Genomic DNA, 24,532 nt, shown 5'->3' with positions numbered 1-24,532 from the left:
AAACAACATCACTTACTGGCTCAGCTCTGGTCAGCAGTGGGGCCCTTACCAAACATGGGGCAGCTTCGAGATCCTTCTCACAGAAGCCACCCCTCCGGCCCCCTGCTACCAAAACCCTGCCATGTAAACCCACTACAGACGTGCACCTGCCCTAGGGTGCTGCCCTGTGCATGGATCGCACCTCTCTGCTCATAGTGTTCCTGTAGCAACCATAGGGGCAGAAAGGAGGGAAAATCAGGAAAGTGAGAAAAAGGGGAAGATAGCAGTAATGGCTTGTTCAATCCATCCCTGAAGGATTCTACCATGTCTGTGTAGGTTGAAAAGGCGGGTTTGAGTTTGGCTTTTGTGTTTCATTCTCCTTGATGGCCACAGCAGGTCTGGCACCAAAATGATCTTCTGGGTCCAGGTGAGAAGAGACAGGCTGTACGGAGGTATAATGAGGTCTTCGAGGGTAAGGCAAGTGTGAGCACAGATGCTGGCTTCCCTCACAGCCATCTGCTGGGTCAGCAAGCACTACCAATCTCTGCTCTGTTCCCTGTGTTTTGTGCCACTGGTCTGAGGGTGGTCGGCATTTTTGGGCAAGCTTTTGCTCGCAGGGGGTGCAGCGTCCCACTCATGGTTCTGGGGAGCAGGTCCTGGCCTTCGATCGGACATCAGATGAGATGGGATGTATGTGTGTGTGAGCTGAGACCGCCTGGAGAATGAGGCTAAAACCAAACCTTGAACATCTCCTTCAGTCTTAAAATTATGAACTGCAACATAATGTATCCGGGCAACCTTTATTTTCAGCACTTTTTCCCCCTTCCTCTCCAAGTGTCGTACTTCTGCTTTGGAAGCTGGTCTGCTTTATTTTTATCCCTCTCAGATGACAATCCAGAAAGCTTGCTTGCATCTTCGTTTTTTTGTGTGTGTAAAGTAAAAGGATTTTTTAATGAAAGATGAGCAGTTTTAAGATACAGGTGTACACGTACACTGTTGCAGTGTGGGAGAAGGGAAGTCCAGAGCAACCTGCCTGTCCCAGGAGGCCTTGGCAGGGCTGGAAGCCTCAGGGGTGAGTAACTCAGATGTAACGCGAAGGTTTATTTGTTTATTTCATTTTTAACATTGTTAGCTGGAATATCAAACCTATTCTAATAAAAGCAATCCACAGTATCTCTTGGCAGAATGTAGTTTTAACAATTTCTATCTTAATTCCTCTTCTTTCCTTGGATTTTTGTTACAGTTTGCACCTGTAAGCTTTTTGTGGAAGTGGTGACGTATTTTGTATTGGTGTGTTTTGTCAGCAGAGAATAGAGTCCGTGAAATAGATATTCCTGGAAGGAAAGCCTGCAGTGGTAATTCGTGTGAGGGGTTGTTCCTCGCCACAGGCAACACCTCCTGTTCTAGCTTGCCTCCTGCGATACACCAGGGGCTTTTTCCTTTGGAGTGAGGAGTAGCAGGCTGAGGACGTGTGATCACCAGCCTTGTCTGCAAGAAAGGCATCAGACATCTAAACTCTTCAGCTTTTTGAGGTGATGTACGAAGACAGAGAAAAAGGCAACAAAGAAAGAAATATTTGAGATTTCTTATCCTAGCTCCTTGGAACATTCAGATACGTACAGGGGTTTTCCTTTGATTTCCCATGGAATATGTCTCTTTAAAATATTAGGTTTTTCCAATGGATGAAAATTCCAATTTTTGACTAACTGTACATGATTGTATTTTTAGAGTTTTTCATCTTGAGGTTGGGCATCTGGCTCTAGTTTTCTTTTTCTGAGAAAAGCACTGGGACATTTAAATAATTCAAGGAAGAAATTATATGCGCTCAGCAAACAGATGTCAAAAAAAATGAAAGCAGCTTAAAATCTAGGCCTCCGAAGTCACTTCCATATATTTCCTTTTTACAGAATGTATTTTTAATTAGCTTTTAGAAACAAAGTGCCATGCTGACATATACATCCTTGCCAATGTTCTATTATGGGACAGAACAAAGAAAATTAAACCGAAGTTACAAGCTATTGTGCTATAAAATGTGAGATAGGTATTATGATAGCTAATTGGTTCACCTTATAAAGCCCAGAGTTAGAAGACTGTAATATTGCTGTTTTCCAGATGATCTGGAGACAATTGAATGAGTTTCTGTGCTTTGTAACAACTGAGTTTGGTACAAGAGCTCTTCTGGCTCCGGTAAAAATAATATGAAAAAAAAAAAAGAGTTAAAAATGAATTTCCTTTTCCAGGTAGTAAGAGTGGAAAGCACTTGTGCTCTCATTTAGCTTGCTCTCCTAAGACATTGCTTCAGGGGTGAGGTTTTGTTTGTGGTGTGCCTCTGCCCCTCTCCACAGCCGTGGGTTGGCTCCTGCCGTAGGTGGGAGGTGTTACAGTCCCCTCCTTGATGCTGCTTTTTATCTAAAGCCAAAATTGAAGGATCATGGCAACTCGCTGTCTCACACAGCCCCCTGTATATGAGCACGGGAAATGTTTTGCAGTATCTTACCTGGATTTGCCTGCAAGAAAACTGAAGGTTAGAGGTCAGTCACGTGGGGCTTTGAGCAGCCATGTGTGTCCAGCCAGTAGTGCCAGCTGCCTGGTTATCGCTTAAATTGCCAGACAAAATATGAAGTAATGCAATAATTTGAAGGGAGTCTTGCATATTTTAGAAGAGGCAATAAAAGAAAAGCAGGTGAAGATTGACAGAAGTCCATGCCCCCCTGAGGTCAGCATGGAGCAGTCAGTCCAGATCAGTTTGGGGCTGCTGATAAGCTCCCGTTACCACATTGTTTCTTGAGGCCACCACATCCCTCACTGACTGGGAGGTATTCTGGTGCTGCTTTAGTGCTGGGATAGAGCCGTTGGGGAGACCGATTTCCATCGGCTGCAGAGTTGCTTTGGTGCCTAGGAGAGCAGGGACGATAGGGGATCTGCAGAGCCCTACATTGATCAGGCAGCAGCTGGTGCTGAGGGCCTGTTTAGGAAAATCATCGAAGGTGACTGACTGTTCCAGCAAGGGACAGAGGCTGCTTTACCTCCAATGTGGGGGTTTTCCACCGGCACCTCCAAGGGTGGATCAGACTCAGTGGAGCAAATCCTCTGCTGCCATCAGCGTGCAGGTGATGCTGAGTTTATCACTTGTCCTCATTCTTGTCTTTCTGGAAGAGAGAATTGCCTAGGTTTCATGGGGTCTTTCTGAAGTTGTGTGTGACACCCTGCTCCTCCTTTCGTTACTCACCCTTCCCAAACCGTACCATGCTAGCAACTCTTTTAAAAGCGATGCTATTTAATCAGGTCCATGCTTGTTTGTTGCCAGAAGAGGAGAACGTTGGGCTTGCAAAACAGGGCTGCGTGTAGCAGCCCTGTCCAGCACACAATGAGGAGAGCAACCTTTCATTATGCTCTGGCTTCCCTGGTTGTCAGCACTTGCTTCCAACTCATCCCGTGCTTTCCTGCTTGGGAAGAGAGGTTCTGTCTGCAGTGCTGGTGTATTCGCTACTCCTGTTGTTTTTCTTGCTGGCACCAGGTCTCCCTTGCGTAGGGGTTGCTCATAATGAAACGGTAATCATCACAGCACTAAAACTTAAATTTTCCTCAGATACCTAGTGCAGTGATGTGACTATCAAATGTCTCTCTTTGGCAGGATCTCAGTGTCTTGCTTGGGGTGCTGTTTCTGGAGAGATTTTGAAGTGAAAACATAAGAAAAGTGTTCTCAAAAATGTATAGGTGGAATGGATTTTCTTGTGCCAAAGTATATATTGAGTATTGAATACACATCAGACAGTGCCTGGGAATATTCTGGTGACAACATATATGTTTAGTTCCTGATCCCAAGTGTATTTCCAAGTGCATGATAAGTCTGCTGATATGAGCAAAATTACATAGCTGCTCAAGTGTTTGAAGGGCTGTGACTTTAGTTTTCAATATCTAGATTTTTGCCTACAGTGCTCTTGCTTTTTTTCTTCAAAACCAACCAAAAATGTGTATTTAATTTATAATGTTCTAGTCCAACATTGCAGTAGCACTTTTTGAGTTTTGAAAAGTCTGTTTGGTTTAAATGAGGCTCGGTGGTTAATGGCTGACTTAAAGCTCAAGCTTAATGGTGGAAGGTTTTGGGGGAAAACAGGGGTGTGTGGTCATTCTGTTTTGTATCTGTTTCTTTTAGTGGTTATATCCTGTTACAAAGAATGATTATGATGAGGGCTTATGTGGGAGAGTCAGCTTGTTGAATGTTCTTAAATCTTTGCCATGTCTTGGAAAGCCTGCCTAGCTTAATTTAAATAGGATCTGCTGTTACACACATCTGAACGGCATGATACATGAAAGTGCATATGATGTTTCTGTAAGTCCAGGGTATGGTTAATGTAACAGTGGTGTATGGCATGGTAAAGATTATTATGTGTGTTTACTTCAAATGGACTTGCTCTTTTTTTTTTTTTTTTTTTTTTTTTTTGTTCCAGTGTAGTAAGAACATTGGCTCAGAAACTTGAATATTTAAAATGCCCAAAGGCAAGACTTTGCTTTCCAGGCTTTGCTCCTTGTCTTTGCAGAGATGATGACTGCATGAAAACACGCGGTTGGGTAAAGCACTGATCATAACTTAAAAACCAAAACATTTATTTATGTATTTTTAACTGGGGCTTAATTCAGCTCTGAAGTATTTGAAAGCACCAAAGGGATACATGAGCACTACTATGCCAATGACTTCTGTGCTCAAAACCTCTGTCCTGGAGTGCGTGAAGATTTTGTGAGATCGTATGTAGACAGCATGAATGGGTGAAAAATGAGTCTCCTAACCAGTACATGGTGGTAACCGGAGTCCCTGAAGAGCGCAGTTTCCTAGCTGTCTGCGCAATGTGATCTGGGTTGTGGCATCTGGACTCCGCTGAAGCTTGCAGGGAGACTTCCAGGAGACCAGCGTCTCCTCAAGTTATCCTGGGAGCACAGGCTCTAGTGGTTGGGTGTAGGTCCTACACTCCTGGCAGAAAACACTTGGTGGTTGCCAAAAGTACGTTCCAACAAGCTAAACTTGCTCTGTCTCTAGCCTGCACTCTCCCCTCCTTTTTCTGAATAGATGATTTTCAATCAGCCAGAAAAAAATAATCTGAGAGAAACCAGACCAAAGGCCGCACTGTTTCACCCTGCACAGCTATTGCTGGAGCCAGAGGAACATCCTGGGCTCGGTTGCTTGAAACCACAGAAGCAACCATAAAATTTGTCCACATCCAAACCTGCGATGGTATATTGCCCAAGAAAAGTGTGCTTGCTCCCAATGACCGTGAGGCGGCTTGAGGTCCAGCAGTGTGCAGGGGAGTGCTGATGGTATGGTGCCAGGTGGGCCTGATGCGGCGCGTGGTCAGGAGCCATGGTGCCTCAGGAGTAGGCCCGGCCAAGGGAGAAGCAGGAGGTTCCTGCTCCAAGAGACCTGGCTGAGGGAAATGGAAGTGCTGTGGTCAGAGCCAGCATCAGCAGCGTTGTGTCTCCGAGAGGTGACAGCTCGCTGCCTCCTGCGAGTTTCTACCAGCCAGGTTACCCTTCAGTTTGGGAAAGAAAAATGCGGTCTGGCACACATGCTTCGGGAGGCTGCTGTAGTTCACCTGGAGGTTAAGAGGAGAGGGTTATGGTTCGGTGGCTTGTGTCCCTCAGAGGTCACAGACGAACCTTTGGCACCTGAAAACCCGCTACATTAACTTGACAGAGGGAATAGGAGCTGAACTATAACTGCAGGGTGCAGAAGCTCAACTCCAGCTGTGGAAATCCAGCACTCGGGGTGCACCTTACTACTGGCTGTGGTCGGGGAGATGCCCTGGTTTCAGAGATGCCCTGCCTAGGATCATGATGGGTCGTTGGCTTCCCACTTGCCTGTCAGGAAGCTGAGCTCTGCCAATGCATTGTAATGCTTCACACAGCTAAACTGACTCCTCACGGAGAAAGGGTGGCTCTCTAGTGTTGAAGGCAAATGTGTTTATTGCCTCCAGGTGGGTATCCGTGCGGGGGGGCGGGGGGCCGCGGGGAGATTTAAATTGCTATTAGAACATCCTTACCTTTAACAGAGGTGCAGTTTACTTGAGAAGGAAGAGATCATTGGTGATGATTAGTAATTAGTAAGGTGTTACAACGTCTAACAGAGCCGAGACAAGAAAGGTCTTCATGGAAAGTCCTTTTGTAAGCTCTGCTTGACATGATTGTCTGGGAACACTCACAGCGGGCTGATGTTTAATTATTTCCAATGCTCAGATCTGGTGAGAGCTGATTAATAGATTGTGGAAATACTGATATGGAAATCTGTCTTGTTAAATCTGGAAATAATTTTGCTCGTCTTAATTCAGCGTTAAGAGATAATATAAAACAGTTTTATAAACAGTTTTTATAAAACAGACATTTTTCTTTTTTTTTAATTGTGGCCTTTCCAGTAACATAGTAAACTCACAGCAGTCCATCTTCCAACTGCATTCAGTTTACAGGGTTTTAAGCTGTACGTTTTCTTGGTGTTTATCAAAATTTAATTAAAAAAATTGTTAGACTCATTTGTTTTTTTATGTAGAGTCACAGTATTAGAACATCAGATGTTTGTGGTTTGTTTGTAATTCTGGATTCATGACTCCTGCAGACAATGTGGTCCAAACTGAACATGTTATTTGCATTTTCTTGTTTTATGAATAATTATTGGAGATGTCTTTCCCACAGGAAGGTTTAAAGAAAAGTGGAAGCATTTAAAAATAATTACAGATACAGAAAACCTTTTTTGTCTTACTTAATGTAAGCATTGTTTTCCGAAAGAACTAGTGTGTGCAGTAAATTGCTATTGAAGTGTTCAATATGTTACATGAAAGCTCAGAAAGCCTTGCAATGAGGAATTTGGTTTTGTGACTACTGAGGTGTAGATGAATGCTTATTTCAACATCATGTAGGAGCGAGTGACATTAGCGAGGGCTTTTGAAAAATGGGTCATTTTTTTGTGTGCTTAAATGTAAATTTAAAGTCTAAGCCTGTTATTTATATTGTATGCCTGTAGCTTTGGCTAGTTCTCTGTGTGCATATGTGTGTGTGAAAGAGCTATGCTATTTTAAAACTTGGTAAGCGGATGTTTCTAGGAATCTGCATATTTAAAATTAGATTTCTGTTGTGGTTACACAACTGTAAAGTAAATCCAGAAAAGCATCACTGACTTTAATTATGTTACTCTTTTTTTTTGTTGTTGTTTGTTTGTTTCTATAAATGATGTCAGAAATGAATCATGAATACTCTGAAAATTCACAGTGGAGCTTCCCAGCACCAGCTCTGAATGTTTCAGCAAGTGGAAGAGATCCAAAGAATGATTAGGCATGTTGGCTTACAGAGGATGCTGAACAATTGGAGTGTGGTATGGGTGCCATTCTTCAAGAAAATCTTTAAATATAGCTCTTCCATCATTCAAGCAAGCTTTTTCTGTTCTGCTACAAAATGGAGTAGTCTTTAAGGGTCTGTAGATAGACAGATATTTTTCAGTATCTGACAGCTGTAGACTCTTGCTTTGATATAGTCTGGGAATTAGATTACATGAAAATTAGATGATTTTAAGTCTTGTCTTTGAAATAAGTTATTTCATTCTGTTTTAAATGAATATGAAAAGGCAGGCCTGCCTTTCTTCAATACTTAAAGTAAGTTCAGCGTAAAAGAGTATTGGAAAGATTTAAAAAGTCATTTAGAAATTGCAAAATCTTTTCCATTGTCCCACCTGACCTGGACTTGGAGAAGAGGCTGGCTGTTGGAAACAGTTTGTGTAAAAGGAGGGTGAGGACTGAAGAGAATAATTTGATCATACTAAAGGGCTTCTGTATCAGTGTCAGAAAGAGTTTTAGATTTGATTCACTCATTAATAATGGATGTCCAGACGGATGCTTCCTCTCCTGCCGTCTTCTTTTTAATTCATCTGAATGATCATGGAAAATGCAGCCCTTTGGTTCGAGCCAGGCTGTCTCTGCAGCTTAAAAGCTCTCTGTGCCCCTGGATCTCTTCTCACACCACAGCAGTTTTGGCAGGTTAAAAAGTATGTTCTGAAGGTCTCTTTGCCAAGCTGAAGAGGTCAAACAACCCAGTTGTTGTTTAAGGCATACAAGACCTAAAACAACAAAGCTGCATCATCGTGCCCCCAGTCCAGCGTTTGCTTGCTATGTGCAACACAACTGGATTTGGCTTTCTGTGATTTCAGAGCTGGGATGCCTGAATGATTGCTCACCATCCCAAAAGCCATCACACTTGTCCCCACAGGGACACCAGTGACTTCAGCAGAGGCAAAGCTCCAGCAATAAGCAGCAAGGGAAGGGTTAGAGGTACCTTATTTTAGTGTGGCAGACAGAGGCTTTGGTTGAGCTCTCATTCACTGATGCAGAGCAAATAGCAAGTATTTTTCAATATTAACCTATTTATAATTTAATAATATCAGTAAAATCACAAAATGTTCCTGGTCTAGTGGAACTGCTTTTCCGGGTAGCCCTGAATTATGGTATAATTTCTTACCATAAGGATGCTGCATCAACTGTGCTAGTGCTTCAGAGTCTGCAATTTCTCTGCTGTTGGTAAGGTCTTTAACATGTTGTGGATATGTCTCTCTGTGGGAGCTTGCTTATAGAGACTCTCACATCTAGAATCTGTGTAAAGCTGTGACTGAAGTCTAAAGAAAATGTCCGTGAGTATTGTGGGGGAAAGAAAGACGCTGGGAGAGCAGCGATGTGGAATTGTATGGACATGGGTATGTGCACATCAGCATGATGGGATTTTGTTATTCCAAGACCCTGGTGTTGCAGCTGTGGAAGAGCTGCCAGGCTCTGGGACTGGGGGAGGGCAAGTTTAGGGGAGCCTTGCTCCCTTCCCACAGGACGGCCTCACCCTGATCACCCCCCACACAGCCAAGCAGCCCACCCACAGGTAGGACAGTAGGGAAAGGGCAGGAGGGATGCTCATGCTCATGAAAGATGCCTTTAGCCAGTATTGGTGCTCAGCAAGAGGACGTGGTGTCCTGGCACTGCCACCTCTGGCCTGGAAGAGGCACAAGTGGCATTTATCAGTTTTTCCAGTGGGACTATGGCTACAGGAAAGCTTTACATGAGACTCTGTAGGATGCACGTGTTAGCCTTTTTGTAGCTCTATTCCCTCCCAATAAAAATGGGGGCGATCACATTACCTCAAATAAGGATTTTACTAACTTCCAGTGGTTCAGATACTATAAGAGCACCTGGCACAAAATACCTACCATAGAGAGCCATATTGTGCACTGTTGTACTGGTGGTGAGGTTTCCAAAACAAATCCAAGTGTAAGGCGTGGTTTTTACCTAACTCTTTTTGGCCCCTTTTGCTGTGCAACGTTTCCTGCACAAGTTTTGCATTTCTGCTCTTGCCTGTGTCAGTGTCCTCTTTGTGAACTGTTCTTTGTTCTCAGGGCTTGCTTGGGCTGATACTGTAAACATCCCAGCAATTACTAGGGTTGATTTAGGTAGTCTAGATGTTTGCACAAGTCTTTTGATTTTTGATTTAGTCAAATACTTGAAAATCAAAACAGTGAAGAAGGCATTGTGGGGAACCTTTCTGCAGAAGTTGATAGAAAGTTTGCCACTGCATTTGTTTAGCTATGCTTGTCTGGTTAACGACATGTCACAGAGTAGGATTCATTGCATCATATTCAGATACCTCCATTTGACTTAGCCACACATTTTTTTCAGGCAGTGGAGTAGAAAGTGCACCTGAAAGAGGTTGTGCATCTTGTCTGAAAGTAAATATCTACAGTAGGTCAGGTAACCATTTCCTAACAGTGTCCATTTCTCTTTATAGTCCAGAAAGGGAGCCTGAGGAGATGAACCCATACGGGAATTCAGCTGATGTTAGGGAACAGACATCCCAATTGTCATGTCCCTGTATTCCTGTTGGTTACTGGTGTTGAGGTCAAACCCAAGGCTGTGGTTTGACTGTGCTATAAATCCAGCTGTAGGGCTCCTACAGCCGGATTCAAAGCATTGAGGCCATGAGATACAATATGCTGACTGCTATAAAACTCACTGTCAATTTAAATTTGCTCAAAAACTCCTAAAGCCTGCCAGTGCAAGATATAAATTTTTATGCCAGTTCAAATATCAGTAGTATTCCTATGGACAGCATAGAGCTGACCTGTAACTGTGCACTCTGGCTAATTCAGCAGAAACGTAACCGTGCGCCTGTATCTGATTTGTGCCACGGGGTAATCCAGAATAAAACAGATTCAATTTTGTCAGTGAAGGACAGTTACAGTAAAACTGTCTTTCAGCAGTGGCACATCTTGTAGTAAAATGTCTCTATTCAGTTCCTAGGTGATTTTTCCCCATTGGTCTTTTTTTTTTTTTTTTTTTGCTATTGGTTACTAATTAAAAAGTAAAAGAAATGAAAGCTACGCTTGAATAAAAATTAGCAAATGAATGTCTTTTGCTGGTGGTGAACTTACTTCTCTGGTGCAGGAATGCACAGATGACTTTGAGAAAACAAGTACAATGCCTTTATCTGTATATGAAAGACTAACACTGTCTTTCAAACATAACCTTTTAAGCAATTATAAAGTGATATCACTCAGGGGATAAAAGGAATTTTTAGAATAACTGTATGTATGTTTTTCTGGAAGTTTAGGCTCAGCTAGAAATGCCTGAGGGGTTATCCTGGAGGATTGTGTTGGCCATTTGCACAAATCACCTTTTAAAAATCAGTAATGGGACATTTTAATGACCCTCTTTATTTCCTTCCCCCCTACAAGAAAGTGATTCTTGCAGATACTTTATATTAGTCCTTTGAGGAGGCTGATGTAGGAAGAAACAGCTCAGTTTGTTGGAAAAAAAAAATAAAAAAATGTTGTTTTGCTCTAAATATCCATATATGCTTTTTGACAATTCCAGCCTCAACTAATTTAAAGAAAGTATTCATATCCTTCTATAACCAATGATTTAAGATGACCCTTCCCTAAAAAAGACCAAAAAAAGGAACCCTTCTTCTCTTCTGTCCCCCATGTTTAACGCAGTGTCTTGAAGCAGAAGGCTGGAGATTAAGAAAGGGTGTTACTTCCTGAGTCATAACTAAAGCCTTTCTCTGGAAAACGGAGAACAAGATATCCAGTTCATTTATGTGGGTGGTATTCGAGCCCTTGGGAGCACATCTTATGTGGGTGGAAGTATGGTAGGTAAAGGCTGATTTTTCAGGCTGTAAATGCTCCAGGGAGGAAGGTGAGAAGAGCTGATAAACACAGAGAAGAGCAGAGAGCTGTATAACCTACATGTCTGTGGGTATAAACTGATTATGAATAGATTTAAGCTGAATTACACATCATTTCCAACTACACGGTGTGGTGGGACATCTTCCCAGCAAAATAACAGAGGTGTAAAACCTCATTACTTTGTTAAAATTGGATGAGCTTTATTGGGTAGAGGGTGAGAGAGGGGTGATAGCCGGGGACTGGATTTGGTGATGTCCAGCAGGTTCCTTGTGGCTGGCAGCTGGTGAGGGAGGGACCAGGCTCCTCCACTCGCTGGGTGTGGTGGCATGTCTTTGGGAAGAGGCAGGTAGGCTGTGAGATTAAATCACTGACCAGACTGGCAATCAGTAGCTCCAGGGGGATTCAAAGCAACAAGGACAAAATCTTTTTAGTGGAGAGTTGTCCCCAGGAACAGGGGGTTCCTGGGCAGCTCAGGGACTTGCGTCCCCACAGGGCTGCTGGCCTCGTTTACTCCATGTAAGTGTCAATGCCACAGTGGGCACGAGGGCGGTCTTTTATATTTGAATTGTATACTCCATGTGAGGCGGTGAGACAGCTTGGCAGGTCTGTCACCCACAGAAAGCAATCAAGGTGGTGGTAACTCCAGTGAATTTTCTCACGTGTCTTATTTCTGCAGAAGTTGAGCAAAAATCAATTTCATCTTAGTGTTGAGTTTGCCATTTTCATCAGGCAGATCTAATTTTTCCCTTGAAGAACGATTTGCCACCTTTCTATTTTTCTCTCCCATCAACTGGAGCTGCTGTCCTCGCCACCAGAGAGTTGCTCAGCTCAGACACCGAGCCTGAATTCGCAGAGCACGGGGCTCCCTGAGGCCTCCCTGCGTGGCCTATTTCATCTGGAAGGAGTGTTTCCTATCTATGCCTGTCAGTCCTTTTTTTTTCCAGAGCCAGAAGGGTTTGTTTGAGAAGATGAAATCCCTTGAAAGTGCTGTATAATTACCTACATGTTTATTGTGTCTGCCATGGCTCTGCAGTGAGCTCAGGGGCATAGACGGGGAACCTGCAGCGGGGTGGAGGAATGGTGTTGTGAAGGCCGCCCGCCTCTGGGGACCTGGAGCGGGCCCTTGTTTTCATCATCCTCCGTCTCAGGAGGAGCCTGTGGGGAGAATCCTCCAGCAATGCCTCTAAGTGAATGATGCATGAGCCTTGTGTGGGGTGCAGGTGCCCCTGAACGCCCCGTGCTCCTCACCTGACTGCAGCACCAAAGCGGAGTCAATGTCAAGTTGTGCCTTTGGTCAACACACAGGGGTCTGGGAGGCTGGAGCTAAAACTGAGAACTGCTTTCAGGGGGTCCCCCTTCATTAGGCATTGGGGCAGTGCCTTAACTCTGGGATGGTTTGCAAAGAGCAGCACATAACACATCCACCGATGTCAAAATTAGACAGCCAAGAGGAAAACTCTTTAAATTATTAGGCCGAAAAGGGTTTCATTGTGTGAGCTGGTCTGATCACCTCTGGAGTCTGAACGGTTTTGAACCCTGTGGTTACTGGAGGCCATACTAACGTTTGCCGTTGAAGCAGTCATAAGGGTGTTGTTATAAGTTGCTGGATGTTACCCATTTTATGAGCTCTCACACTGTTCTTGTTAAGATAGAAAATGATGCTGAAAGAAAAACATGCAGGAGAGATCAAGTTTGTCCCACAGCCCAAGACAGGACTGACTCCAGCCTTAGCTCCTCTCAGGTATCTGTGTAGCCCACTGCAGAGACCAGGAGACTCCATTCAGCCAAGACAGCGTCCTCTGGTGCCTCAGCATTCTTTATCAGTGTCATCCAACCGCTAACCTAAACCTACCCTGATGTAATTCATACCCGTTACTCTGTCTGGGCAGGGGGAATAGACTGCTTTTCCCCACTTCTAATTTTGGAGCATTTTTAGGCTTCTGAAGACTTTTAACTTGTGTTCTCACAGCCCACCTGAGATGATTTTTCCTTTTTAGACTACCTGCTCCTAATTTCTTGTGTTTCTTATTAAATCACATTTTCTAGACTAATAGTCATGTCAATACTCCGCTCCAAGTGGGCAGTTTGCTGCTGAGACCTTCCCAGCCCTGTGTGAGGCTGCAAAGGTGCATCACAGCCTGACAGGCTTCATCCCTTTTGGCAAATCCTGGGACAGTGATCAGTTTTTTATTTTATTTTATTTTATTTTATTTTATTTTATTTTATTTTATTTAATTTTATTTAATTTTATTTTATTTTATTTTAATTTTTGCCACAGCAGCCAGACTGTGCTGATATATATGATTCTCTATAAACCCTGCAACTCTTCCCAAGGATTTGCTGCCTAGCCAACTCTGTGTGTGGCTTTCCTTTTATAGTACTTTGCACTTGTTCTTGCTGAACTTTATCACAGTTTTCAGAGAATCTTTCTTTTTTAATTTTTGCCAAGATCATTTTGGATTCTAATGCTGTTCTCCAATGTGTCTGCAGTCACTCCCAGCTTCGTGTAATCTGCAGATTTAATAAGCATACTGTCTTTTATCGTCCAGGTCAGTAATGAATATGCTGAGCAGAACGAGACTATATAGATCCTGCAGAGCTCTGCTCATGGTGTCTTTCTGTTTTCACAGCATACCATTAATAACTACTCCCTGGGCATGGCTTTATAGTAGTCTCATTTAATCATGTTTCTGTAGTTTATTTATAAGAAAGTTGTTTGAGACAGTGTCAAAAGCTGTATTAAAGCTCAGATAAATGACATCTAACAACTCCTCTATTATGAAAAGAAATTAATTTGGTTTGATACCTTTTTTTTTATGTCTCTTCTATATCTGCTGGTGCTTACATTTTTGTTATCTTCTACAGACATGCAAACTGTTTTTTTTGATTGTTTCAGAATTTTTTGGAGAATTGAAGGTAGACTGAGCGAAGCATTGTTTTGCTGCTTCTCTTTCTGCCCTTGAAGAAAGGCACTGCATTTTCCTTTTTCCTTACTTTTGGCACTTTACCTGTCTGAGCTGTCACAGGTGACCAGAAGGGAGGTATCTGAGATTGCTTCAGCCGGTTCTGTAGGGATTGTCCCACCCTGTTGGGCTGGAAATATCTGACTTGGGCAGAGGACTGATCTCGTGCTGGAACATGGTGAGAAGAGGACAGTATACCTTTGTAGTGATAATGTTTCATAGTGCTAACTGTACTAATCCCCTGTGCATAACAGGCGATTTTAACAAGACTAAAGCAAAAATCAAAACAACGTTGCCTCTCTTGGTGTCACTTTTCAATAACTTTCCCTCTATTTGAGCGACACTTTTTTCAAACTGCCTTCTTGGTATTCATATATATATAAAGGGTAATAAAATCTTTTTTTTTTTTTTTTTTTTTTTTTTTATCTTTTGCAAGTTTCATTTCATTTTGTGCCCCGATGTTCTAATATTTCTGCCTGTGTTCATACTATTTTTTAAATTCCTGCTCAGTAACCTTTTAGTGTTCTTTCTTCTTGTCTTTGAGGTAAACATAGAGCTCATGATGCTGCCAAGTCTTCTGATCCTTCTTTTGCATTGAAATGTTATTGTGCCTGTGCCTTTAGAGCATGAAATATTGTTTCTTCGAGAAACTACAGCTCACCTTGATTTCTTTTCCTTTTAACTTCACTGCGTGAATTTTGCCTAGCTTTTTTTTTTTTTTTTTTTAAACCTAATGTACAGAAGCTAGGCTTTTGCTGTTTTTTCGGTCCCCTCCTGCATCTTACTCTGAGCCTAACTCAGAAGTCCCTGTCATTAAGCAATGGGCCAGTTCCTCCTTTCCTGAGGTGGCATCAATCCTTGCTCAGCTGTTGGTGTAACCTCACCCTGTGGCTGACGGGCCCTCTTAGGAGCATCGTGCATGGCCCTGGTGTGTCGTCCCTGTCCCTCTCCTGCCTGAGCATCTTTGGGTCACTGTCTAGGTGGTGCCATGTGGTCAGAGAGGTGGACATGCCTTGGCAGCGTTTCAGCAACACTTTGAATCCAGCTTTTGGACTGCAGCATCTTGTAGGAGTCTTTCTTATAAAGATTTGTGCTCATGGGGTTGGGTAATGTTGCTACTGGCTCTTCCGCCTGACTCAAGCCCTGCATCCACCTCACGGGGCAGCAGCACCTTCCCACTGCAAGACCTGCAGTCTGCTGGCTTGAAGCTGTTGCTTTCTTCTACCTGTCTGGAGCACAGTTTGCTGAGCTTGCTGTGCTGCTAAAAATCACTCCTGAAAAGAAACTGGTCAGCCAGACTTGACTCATGTCAGGGTTTTTCCTTGTTTCATAGATCCTAATAATCCTAGAAAAAAACAAAACAAAACAAAACAAAATAAAAACAAACAAAAAATCTTTCTCGCCCTCTTGCGTGCTAACCTCCAGCTCTGGCTGCCTGCTGGCTGCTTGCATGTCTCTTCCTCTCTGACCCCTGTAGGAAACAGGGTAATTCACCCACACAGCTCGTCTTGTCCTGGGGAAACGGGGAGCCACGTCCCTTGGATGCTTTGTTTGTGGGGTAGGTGTAGTTGGCTGCATGCCAGTAAGAGAAGGACCCCATTGCCTGTCCTTCAGCATCAAACAGTGATGGTGAGACCCGTGTCAAGCCATGCACCTCTGGCAAAGCAGATTTTGTTGGACTTTCTGTAGGACTATTAATTCTCTGCGTTGCCGGGGTGGTCAGGAGCTAATGGTGACCTTTTATTCCCTTGCTGAGAAGAGCAGTTGGTGCCCTCAAGTGGTAAATCACAGAAGGAGAGCGGCTTCAGCCGTGCAAGCGTGGCTTTGGGGTTCTGTCCCAGGCGGGATTGTGGGCTGGGGCTGCTGGACACCTGCAGCATTTTTGGCACTCCTAACTGTGCTGTTTCCCCTTGCAGGACGAGCTGCTGCGGTGACTGTGGTGGGAAGGAGATGTTGTTCCTGGTGGAGTAGAGACCCCAACAGCAAGGTGTAGACAGACACAAGATCCCCAGCGCTTCATCCACAGACCCCTCTGTGGGGCCAGCAGCGGCATAGCCGCATGAAACCTCCTGCCTTGGGCTTGTGGTCAAACAGAACCCCAGAACTGACCCTGTGAGATTACATGGGGCTTGCTTTGGGCATCCACCACCGCTCCAGCATGGCCCCAGGAGGCCTAACGGGCCGCGGTGGGCGGCCGAGCCACGGTCTGGGGAGCCAATGAGGGGATGCCCGGGGACGGCGATGCCCATCACGCAGGACAACGCGGGGGTCTTCCTCCCCCTGCTGTGGCAGTGGCTGCAGAACAGCCGGCGGGAGGGGGCCGAGGGGGCCGAGCAGAGGCTGTGCCGTGCGGCCGTCCAGAAGCTGAGCGAGTACATCCAGCTCAACTTCTCGGTGGACGAGAGCAAACTGCAGGCGACGGACAGCGTGACTTCGGATATGGAGATCTGCACTGTCTACCTGGCCCAGGAGATGCGGAAAACTGAGGTTCTGGGTTTGAGCTTTGGGAACATCCCAGCCCTGGGGGACTATGGAGAGAAGCGGCGGGGAGGAAAGAAGAGAAAGGGTCATAAGGGGCCAGTGCTTGATGTTGGGTGCATCTGGGTGACAGACTTGAAGAAAAACAGCCCGGCTGGGAAGTGTGGGAGGCTGCGCCTGAAGGACGAGATCCTCTCCTTGAATGGGCAGTTGATGGTCGGCGTGGATGTCACTGGTGCAAGGTAAGGGTGGAAGAGCAGTCGCCGGTGTGTGGCACTTGCAGCATGTGGTGCAGGTCATGGCTGGTGCTGACTTGAGTCTGAGAGCAGAGGTTTTGACCTTTGCTTTCCAGCCTCTGTGAGAGCTGTGGTTTCCTTCTTAGGGATCTGCAGAAATTAAGTAACAAAAGCAAATCAATAACTAGCCTACATCTGCTACTCGCACATCCACTGGAAATGTTTGAGGGGTCATTGTGTCAAGAACATAGTGCATTGTAAGCATCAGAGGGTCTCCACTAAGCCAGGATTCTTCCTGAATTTGGATAAACTTTTTTTTTTTTTTTTTTTTAAACTGAAGATTAATATACACTCAGCAGCACTGGAATCTTTATTTTTTTGCTGGTGCATCTTATTTTTCTTGAATCATTTGAATTGAGGAAAGCTTTTTGACAGCTGAATGTTGTCTGAGACTTTTTCAAAGCGAGACGTTTTTGTGTTTACCAGATTGAAATAACTTCATTTTAATAAATTCCCTTTGATTTTATTTCATTTGCTCTCTTTTGCTGTCTCTTCTCCCAGAAAATCTGCAACCTTCAAGAGTTCAAATCAGAAATGAAGGTTCTCACAATTATACAGATTATTCTTTTTTTTTTTTTTTTTTTTTTTTTTCTTTCAATTGCTGCATGCTGTAAAATCTGTTATGGCCCAGTAGACATGCTCATTGGTTATTTATCTGATGCTTTAGCTGTCAGGCTTGCAAACCACAACAGTCTTGGTAATGTTTGCAAGTTATAATTCTGCAAAATGCACAGCCTTTGTTCCCAATGGGCAGTGAACATCCTCTGGCCCTGTGAGTAGGTCTGCACCTGCGGTTTGGGGTAACCATTGCTCCCGATTCTGCCATGTGGCAGAACAAAAGCAGTGACTCCTCCATCTGTGAGTGCTGGGAAGGTGAACCTGGCTGTGGCTTTGCAGGTGTGACAATAGCCCTCTGTTAAGGTCAAGCCTATAATTCAATGAGTGTATAAATGTTGGCACTGTGACTGTAAGCCAGATGATCACTTGCACCCCCATATTTGAGAAGTTTTGTGGCAAAAAGGGGTTAGTGTGCTGCTTTCCCTTTGCTAGATGTCTCTGTTCCTAAAATCCAAAGGAATTGGTTTCAGAGGCCAGCAATAATGTTATCTTGTTGTTAATGCAAAAAGAAAGATAATACCCCATGGAGTCCAAAGTGTTTAGATATCAGTTCTTATTATCCTATCCCCGAAGGCTTCATTTTGGGTTTGTGCCTTTCTGAAAGCTCTGTTATTAGACCAGAAAACTGTGGCTGTTGCTAATGAGAACCATGTGCTCCATTTTCCCTAGTTGAGATATCTTTTTTTTTTTGCCATTATAAAGGCAGAGTTCCTACTTTTTGGTGGTATGGGTCCAGTGTTGTTTTTCTTAAGATACTGCTTTAGAGTCCTCCACATCCGATTTAGACCAAAATTTAGGACATCTTACTCAAAACCTGATTTATTTTCAGCATCCAAAGTATTCTTGCCTAACTTACTGTCAACTGCTATGGACAGAGGTGCTGTTGATGGATGACAGTTTGGGACCTTGAGGGTTCTCTTGGTGTGGTGTTTGGTTTTACTTCTTTGGGATCTGCGTGGTAGTCCCATCCCTGCATACCACCTTGTTCTTCTGATCTGCTCCAGGATGCTTTGGGTGTCCTTTGGTAGGTTTCCCTTTTGGGGTGCTCAAGACAGAGATGATATTGCATAGGTCTATAATAGGCTGAAAGTCAACATCAGTTTGCCTTTTGGGAAACCTACTTCAAAGCAGCAGCTATCCTAGAGTATTTCTGTATTGCTTCTATGGTGGCAGGAGGAGAGGCTTTCCATGCAGTTCTTTAAGTTGTCAGAGCAGGACAGCACACTGAATGGAGATACCTGGTAGTCCTGGCTCTATTTCTGTCTGCCCAATCACTCTCTGGCTGGTTGAGAAACTCTTCCAGGTTGATACGAAGGTCATCTCCAGCTCCCTCCTGCCATATGGCAAGGGGCTAAGTCAATACTCTGGGCAAAGGGAGAGGACAGGTAAAGGTGTGTGGCCCCTTCTGCTAGCCCTCCTGTGGAGGCAGTTGGTCTCTAGAGGATGCAGGGACAGATGGCTGGGGCTGTAGCAGATTGGGCAGCCATGGACAGATTGCCTTAAAAAAATTCCCCCAAATAAGAAGGTTGTTTTTTTTTTTTTTTTTTTTTTTTTTTTTTTTTTTTTTTTGTATTCAAGTAACTTGAACTTTAGAATTAAACTACCCATCTCTTTTTGTCTTCCACAATCAGTAATAGCTTTGCACCTCAACTAGCCCATATTTTGCAATTGCTGTGCACAACTTGTTCCTTGTGGAGGGCTCATTGTGCACTGCCTGGGGCAGGTCCTGTGCCTCCAGGTCCTCAGCTCCCAGAGCAGTGACAGGGTAAGGCACCATGCACAAGAGCAGCAAGAGCACAAGAGCACAAGTTGGAGGGTATCACTCATCTGTCACTCCCTGCTAGGGAAGCTGAATCCGGTTTGACTTCTTTAAAAAAAAAAGTTTATTCAAACTCCACCTGATTGCCATGAAAACAGTAGAAACAGGTTGATTATTGCTGAGCTTGTTTCTTTTTTGTTTCTTTTCACTTAGGGAAACACTCTGCAGTAATGTAATCATCAAAGGTCTTTGCTTAACAGTGTATTATTATATTAGAGAGGAGTGATGTAGGTGGTGGCATTTCTGGTGATGTTAGTGACTGAGGGAAAATGATTGCTCTCTTCAGAGTTAGCAAATTGTGCGTCTATCAAATGCAATTGCAGGGAAATGAGCTGTATTGAAGTACTGAATAAAGGTTAGTCAAAACTCTGCATATTTATTTATCTTCTGTCTATATAACTATGTCTCCAAAACACATGGGTTATTTTTCCCCAGACAACAACTTCCTATGTGTTTTGGAACTACTCCTCTCATTTTGGGCTATTACGCATTCTCTGGAGGGAGGCTGTTAGTATTCCTCCAGATGACAGATGAATCCTTCCTTTCTTGAGCATGACTGAATGCGGCTTCATTGAGCAAGTCCTGGGAGGATTGCAAAAGAATTATTTTGTCATGAATATCATTCAGTTTGAAATATTTGATTACGACTTTCATCAAGCATAGCTGCAATGTTGGACACAGCTACTATGTACATCTAATCTTTAAAATCACTGCTGAATAGATTTCCAAATTTAAACTGTTGTTGAAGAAAGCAAAGTGAGATAGATTTCAAGTGATGACAGTGTGGTATAAACATGTGATACTATTATCATTTTGTCATTGAGGAAACCCAACCACTGCTTCAAAGTATCACGTTCCACATCTCCAGAAATGGCCAAACATTGCCATGTGTGGAAATACGGTCAGAGAGCTGGATGCTTTCTTTTTAACTCTCAAGCTGGAGTAGCTTCCAAAAAATGAACAGAGAAATGTTTTGACAGCTGTACCTTTGCATGGCCTTTTCTTAGTCTCTCCTCCTCAGCCAGTTGTCCTGGGGGACTTGCTGGGCCTCCTCCCCAGCACGAGATATGGCATGCCGAATGTCAGGGAAAATCAGTTTATCTTTGAAGATGCTGAGAAAGATCTTCAGAAATCAGACATGCAATGGAGAATGAGCTTTAAAGTGTCTGTACAGAAGGCGAAGCTTTGACTTTACCTAAATTAGGGACTTCCAGAAGAAACAAGGTCTTTCCTGAGTGCTTGCTGCTTCTGCGCGCCTCACCTACATGCTCCAGGACAGCTTTGAGTGTGGAGGTAATGCCCTGGTCCTCCAAACAGGTCAGTGCTATTCTTAGTTCCATAATGTATGGATATCCCAAACACCATCCTGCTTCTCTGTAAGTGTTTGCAGCTGATAATGGAGCGTGATACTGAACTTCTAGCCAAATTACAGGTGTCAAAACGTGCAAAGCACTTTGTGCAGCTTGCCCGCGGCAGTCAATAACCATGCCAGGCCATGTACTTGCTTGGATGAAACCTTTGGCTCTGAATTGAAACAGCCCTTGCTGGTGCTGGAAGTGCAATATGTAGTCCCTGGCTATATTCAGGGTCAATTCTGCTCTGAACAGTGACCTTCAGGAAGGTGCTGGGAGCTCTGGCTGCGAGGAGATGCAGTGTGGTACATTAGCAGAGGAGATGGGAACGGAGAACGGAGTTTTTTGCTACATCTGATTAGAGCTGCTCAAGAGTTTGACACCATGGTTTGAAAACTGATGTTTCAATGCACTTTTTTTTGAGCTCTCCCTTCCCCCCAAATTTGAACTGAATGATTTTTTTTTTTTTTTTTTAAATCATAACCTGCTTTGCTCCTATCCCCGCAATAGAAAGGTTTCTTTGTCTGGACAAAAAACTCCCCGAGTGCAGCCACTCTTTGATATCAAAGCGCGATGCTCCAATTTTGCATTTTCTATGTGGCCAGCTCCCTGCCATGCCACAGTGAGATTCTGCGGCTGCAGGAGCGTGGCTGTGCTCGCCATAGCCACTGTGGTGGCCATGCTTGTCTCTGGAGCACCTGCAGGATTTTGCAGCACCGTGTTACTTGGTGGGATGCTTACAGGTGCTCTGACTGGCATGTGGGGATGGTGAACGGGGGTTTCTTTTAAATGATGCCCTGCAGGCCGAAGTGATTTTCTCCTCATTTGATCCTCCGTTGATCTGTGGTGTGACAAACCATGCCTTGGGCTGTGCTCCCTCAGCTCACCAGCTGGGGCCCTCAGCTTAGTTTTTGGCAATAAATCCATTCTTTGGTAGAGTTAAAGCATGGCACATGAAAGCATGCAGGATGAAGGAAGGGAAGGTTTTCAGGTTTCTGTGCCTGTGAAGGACTCGTGTTTCTTGGGACGTTATTGTGAACTGACCTGCTGCTCGGCAGAGCAGCCTCCTTCACGCATCCATTTTCTCAGGGAGAAATTACCCCAAGAAAACTATCCCTGGCCATCACAGAAAGCTTTCTCTTACTACCCTCCTACCTCCCAGGCATGTCAGGTTGTACAGATCGACTGCTCTGTTTTGCTTTGTTTCCTCACCTCCTTCCCAAAGCAAAAGTGCTGCCAACACAAAGCACTGCTCAGTGTAAGCAGCTCTTTTGCCTGGTGTTAGCAGGGCTTTCTCTTGGTTATGTTCATAAGAAAATATTTTTGTTTTAATAGGAAAACAAATGGAAATGTATCCTGGCCCTTTGCCCTTGGCCAAGGGGCAAACATTTCAGTGGGAGCTCCTTGTTAAAATATTAACAGCACCGACTACACAGAGAAAAATAAACACAGTGGTCCTGGAGAGCACAGCCTCCAAATACAATCTCAGGGAACAGATTTCTTACAACTGACCTAAAAAATGCCCCCAGTCAATTGTGGAGTTGAATTTGTTGCCTCTGTTTTTGATTTTTATCACATTAACAATCTTCCTGCTGCAAAGTGATGGATCAGGGCACAGAGGCTGGGACCTGTGGCTCATTATCAGGGGCACGGACGGGCAGCGTAGGCTGATGGGTCTTCCAAGCTATATGGGGCTTCTGAGTCCTGGGGATGGAAAATCAGCAGCATGGAGGGGTCTTGGCTGGGGGGTTTCTCCTCCAGTTGAGCCTCTGTGAGCAGGGAGGTGGTGAATGTGAGCTCAGCCTGTGCAAAATGAGAGGAAGCCTGTGAAAGTCTATCGTTTCTCAGACACAACATGAGTCTCTCGCTGCTCTGAAAGCCTCAGATGCTGGAGTGCGGAGCCACCTCTGCAGCATGGATGCTGTATTTTGCTCTCATGCTGAATATTAAATTCCCTCACCTGTCCCTAAAACATAACAGGACTAAGAAACTATGAAAGAGATGTTTTTCTTCCCTTTCTTCATGTCTTCAGGAAAGGTACGGGCAGACTTAGCCACACGTGTTGAGAAATAAATTGCTCTGAAGAAATGAGCTTTATCCCAAATCCTCTCTCAAGAGCAAAAGACCTAAGCAGAAGGTCACTAATCCCCAGACTAGGCAGAGATCATTTAGCTTGTTTGTCATCTTTGCTGTGTTAATCTAAGCATGGGCTTCCCTCTGCACCCTCTGGTCCTGCCTTCCCTCTCAGCCTCCCTGCTCCGTATCCAGCCTCTGTGGGGGCACAGCCCATTCCATGGTAGCAATAGGCATTTGCAGCATCTCACCGCTACAACTGCCTCCTCGACAGGCTTTCCAAACCCCTCTTCCTCCTTGCCTTTGCATCGTATTTACTTTTTCCCTCAGCTCCGTTTCAGCCAACAACCATAAATACGGCAGAGAGACTCCCACTAATTCAAACAGCTGATTTCCTGCGTGTGCTTGCATGTTTGTTCCAAAACTTTGGGGGTGATGTGCTTGTCACTGCTTCCCCCACACTGTTGCCGCTGAACAACAGAGCTCTCCTCTCTCTGTAGAAAGTGTGATCCAGGGGGAATACGTGACTAATTCAGCAAATCCTCAGAGTCTTCTGCCGCAAATGCTCCCCAGCCCCAGCTCTGCGCACTTTCCTTTCAGAGGGATTGCATCAGGCTTGAAGAGACTCATAGAGAGGTTGGTGGTGTTGCCTTAGGAGGTGTAAAAGCTTCAGAGATTACAGAGTGGGTTGTCTGGAACTTTTTTTGATTTGGTGTTTTTGTTTTGTTCCATTGAGCTATGAAACCTCTGCATAGAAGGCTGTACCTTGTTGCCAAGTGTGGGGTTGTGCATCTCCATTTAATTTGGCGTTCTGACCATGCTCTGATCACAGAGCACAAGCCCACTCTGTGGGAGGGAGCTCTGCCTTCCCCACTGAGGGAATAGTCTGGGTTGGTGAATTCAGCCTCGTGCCTTGTCATTTATCCTGGTCACCAAAATGCCAGCAAGAGCCCTTTTCCATCCCGAGTAGGATTTCCAGCCTGGCATGCTGCAAGTGTCCCATGCTCTAAGGTCATCTGGAAGCACAGTCAGGGTGCAGCAGAACTTACTAATTTACAAACTGGTGTAATGCACAGAAGAGGGTGACTTTTCCACTGCCCGGTCAAGGAGCAGGTGGGGCCTTCAGCCACAGAAGGATATATTCACAGCCTCTCCAGCAATGCATTTGCCAGCACAGCGTGGCGTTTCAGTCATCAATAATTGAAAAGATAGATGTTCAAAAACACGAGCAAGGAACGCTTTGTGCCCATTCTTCTTGCTCTTTCTATAATGCTTCTGCCCTTACCCGCCAATATGCAATGTGCAGTCATTCACTGTGTCTTTTCTAATCTGTAAATGTGAACTGCTCTTCATTTCATGGGAGCCCAGAGTTTCACAAGAAGCAGCTGTGTGCTGAAGGATGTTGTCCTGGAGGCACGAGCTCCAAGCTGTTGGAGGAGGAGGAGGTGACTGGAACCAGGTTAGCAGGTAGCAGTGAGGTACAGGGCTGGTTGTCCTTTTCCACCCCTACTGACTAACATGCCATGAGTCCTAGAAAGGCTTCTCCAGCCTTCATTTAAATGCCTTCTCTCATAGCATCGGGCTAAGCAGAGCAGCCTTCCCATTCTCAGAAGCGTTTTGGGGCTGCTCTGCAAGCAGGATGCAGTTGCACCTTGTGTAACTTTGAGCGCATGGCTGGTGTAATGGTTGTGATCCTGCCAGGTGCACTGGTGTGATGGTTTTACTCGAGTGGGCAGCCGAGCTCCACCACAACCGCT

The 24,532-nt window shown here is 44.5% G+C and overlaps 1 protein-coding gene across 3 annotated transcripts in view; it reads left to right on the top strand.

The window, feature by feature from the left end:
• The window catches only part of PDZD2 (PDZ domain containing 2), a 199,270-nt gene that overhangs the window by 46,043 nt on the left and 128,695 nt on the right, over positions 1–24,532 (top strand). For all 3 annotated transcript variants that reach the window (XM_035309157.1, XM_035309154.1, XM_035309153.1), the window contains exon 2: positions 16,056–16,859. In XM_035309157.1, the coding sequence (XP_035165048.1) occupies positions 16,357–16,859 (503 nt within the window). In that variant the 5' untranslated portion in view covers positions 16,056–16,356. The remainder of the gene's footprint in view (positions 1–16,055; positions 16,860–24,532) is intronic.

This window comes from Oxyura jamaicensis, chromosome Z (assembly GCF_011077185.1).
Source record: "Oxyura jamaicensis isolate SHBP4307 breed ruddy duck chromosome Z, BPBGC_Ojam_1.0, whole genome shotgun sequence".
NCBI classification, from domain to species: Eukaryota; Metazoa; Chordata; class Aves; order Anseriformes; family Anatidae; genus Oxyura; species Oxyura jamaicensis.
The sequence above is the reverse complement of the archived record's forward strand: the minus strand, read 5'-3'. Positions and strand labels throughout refer to the sequence as shown.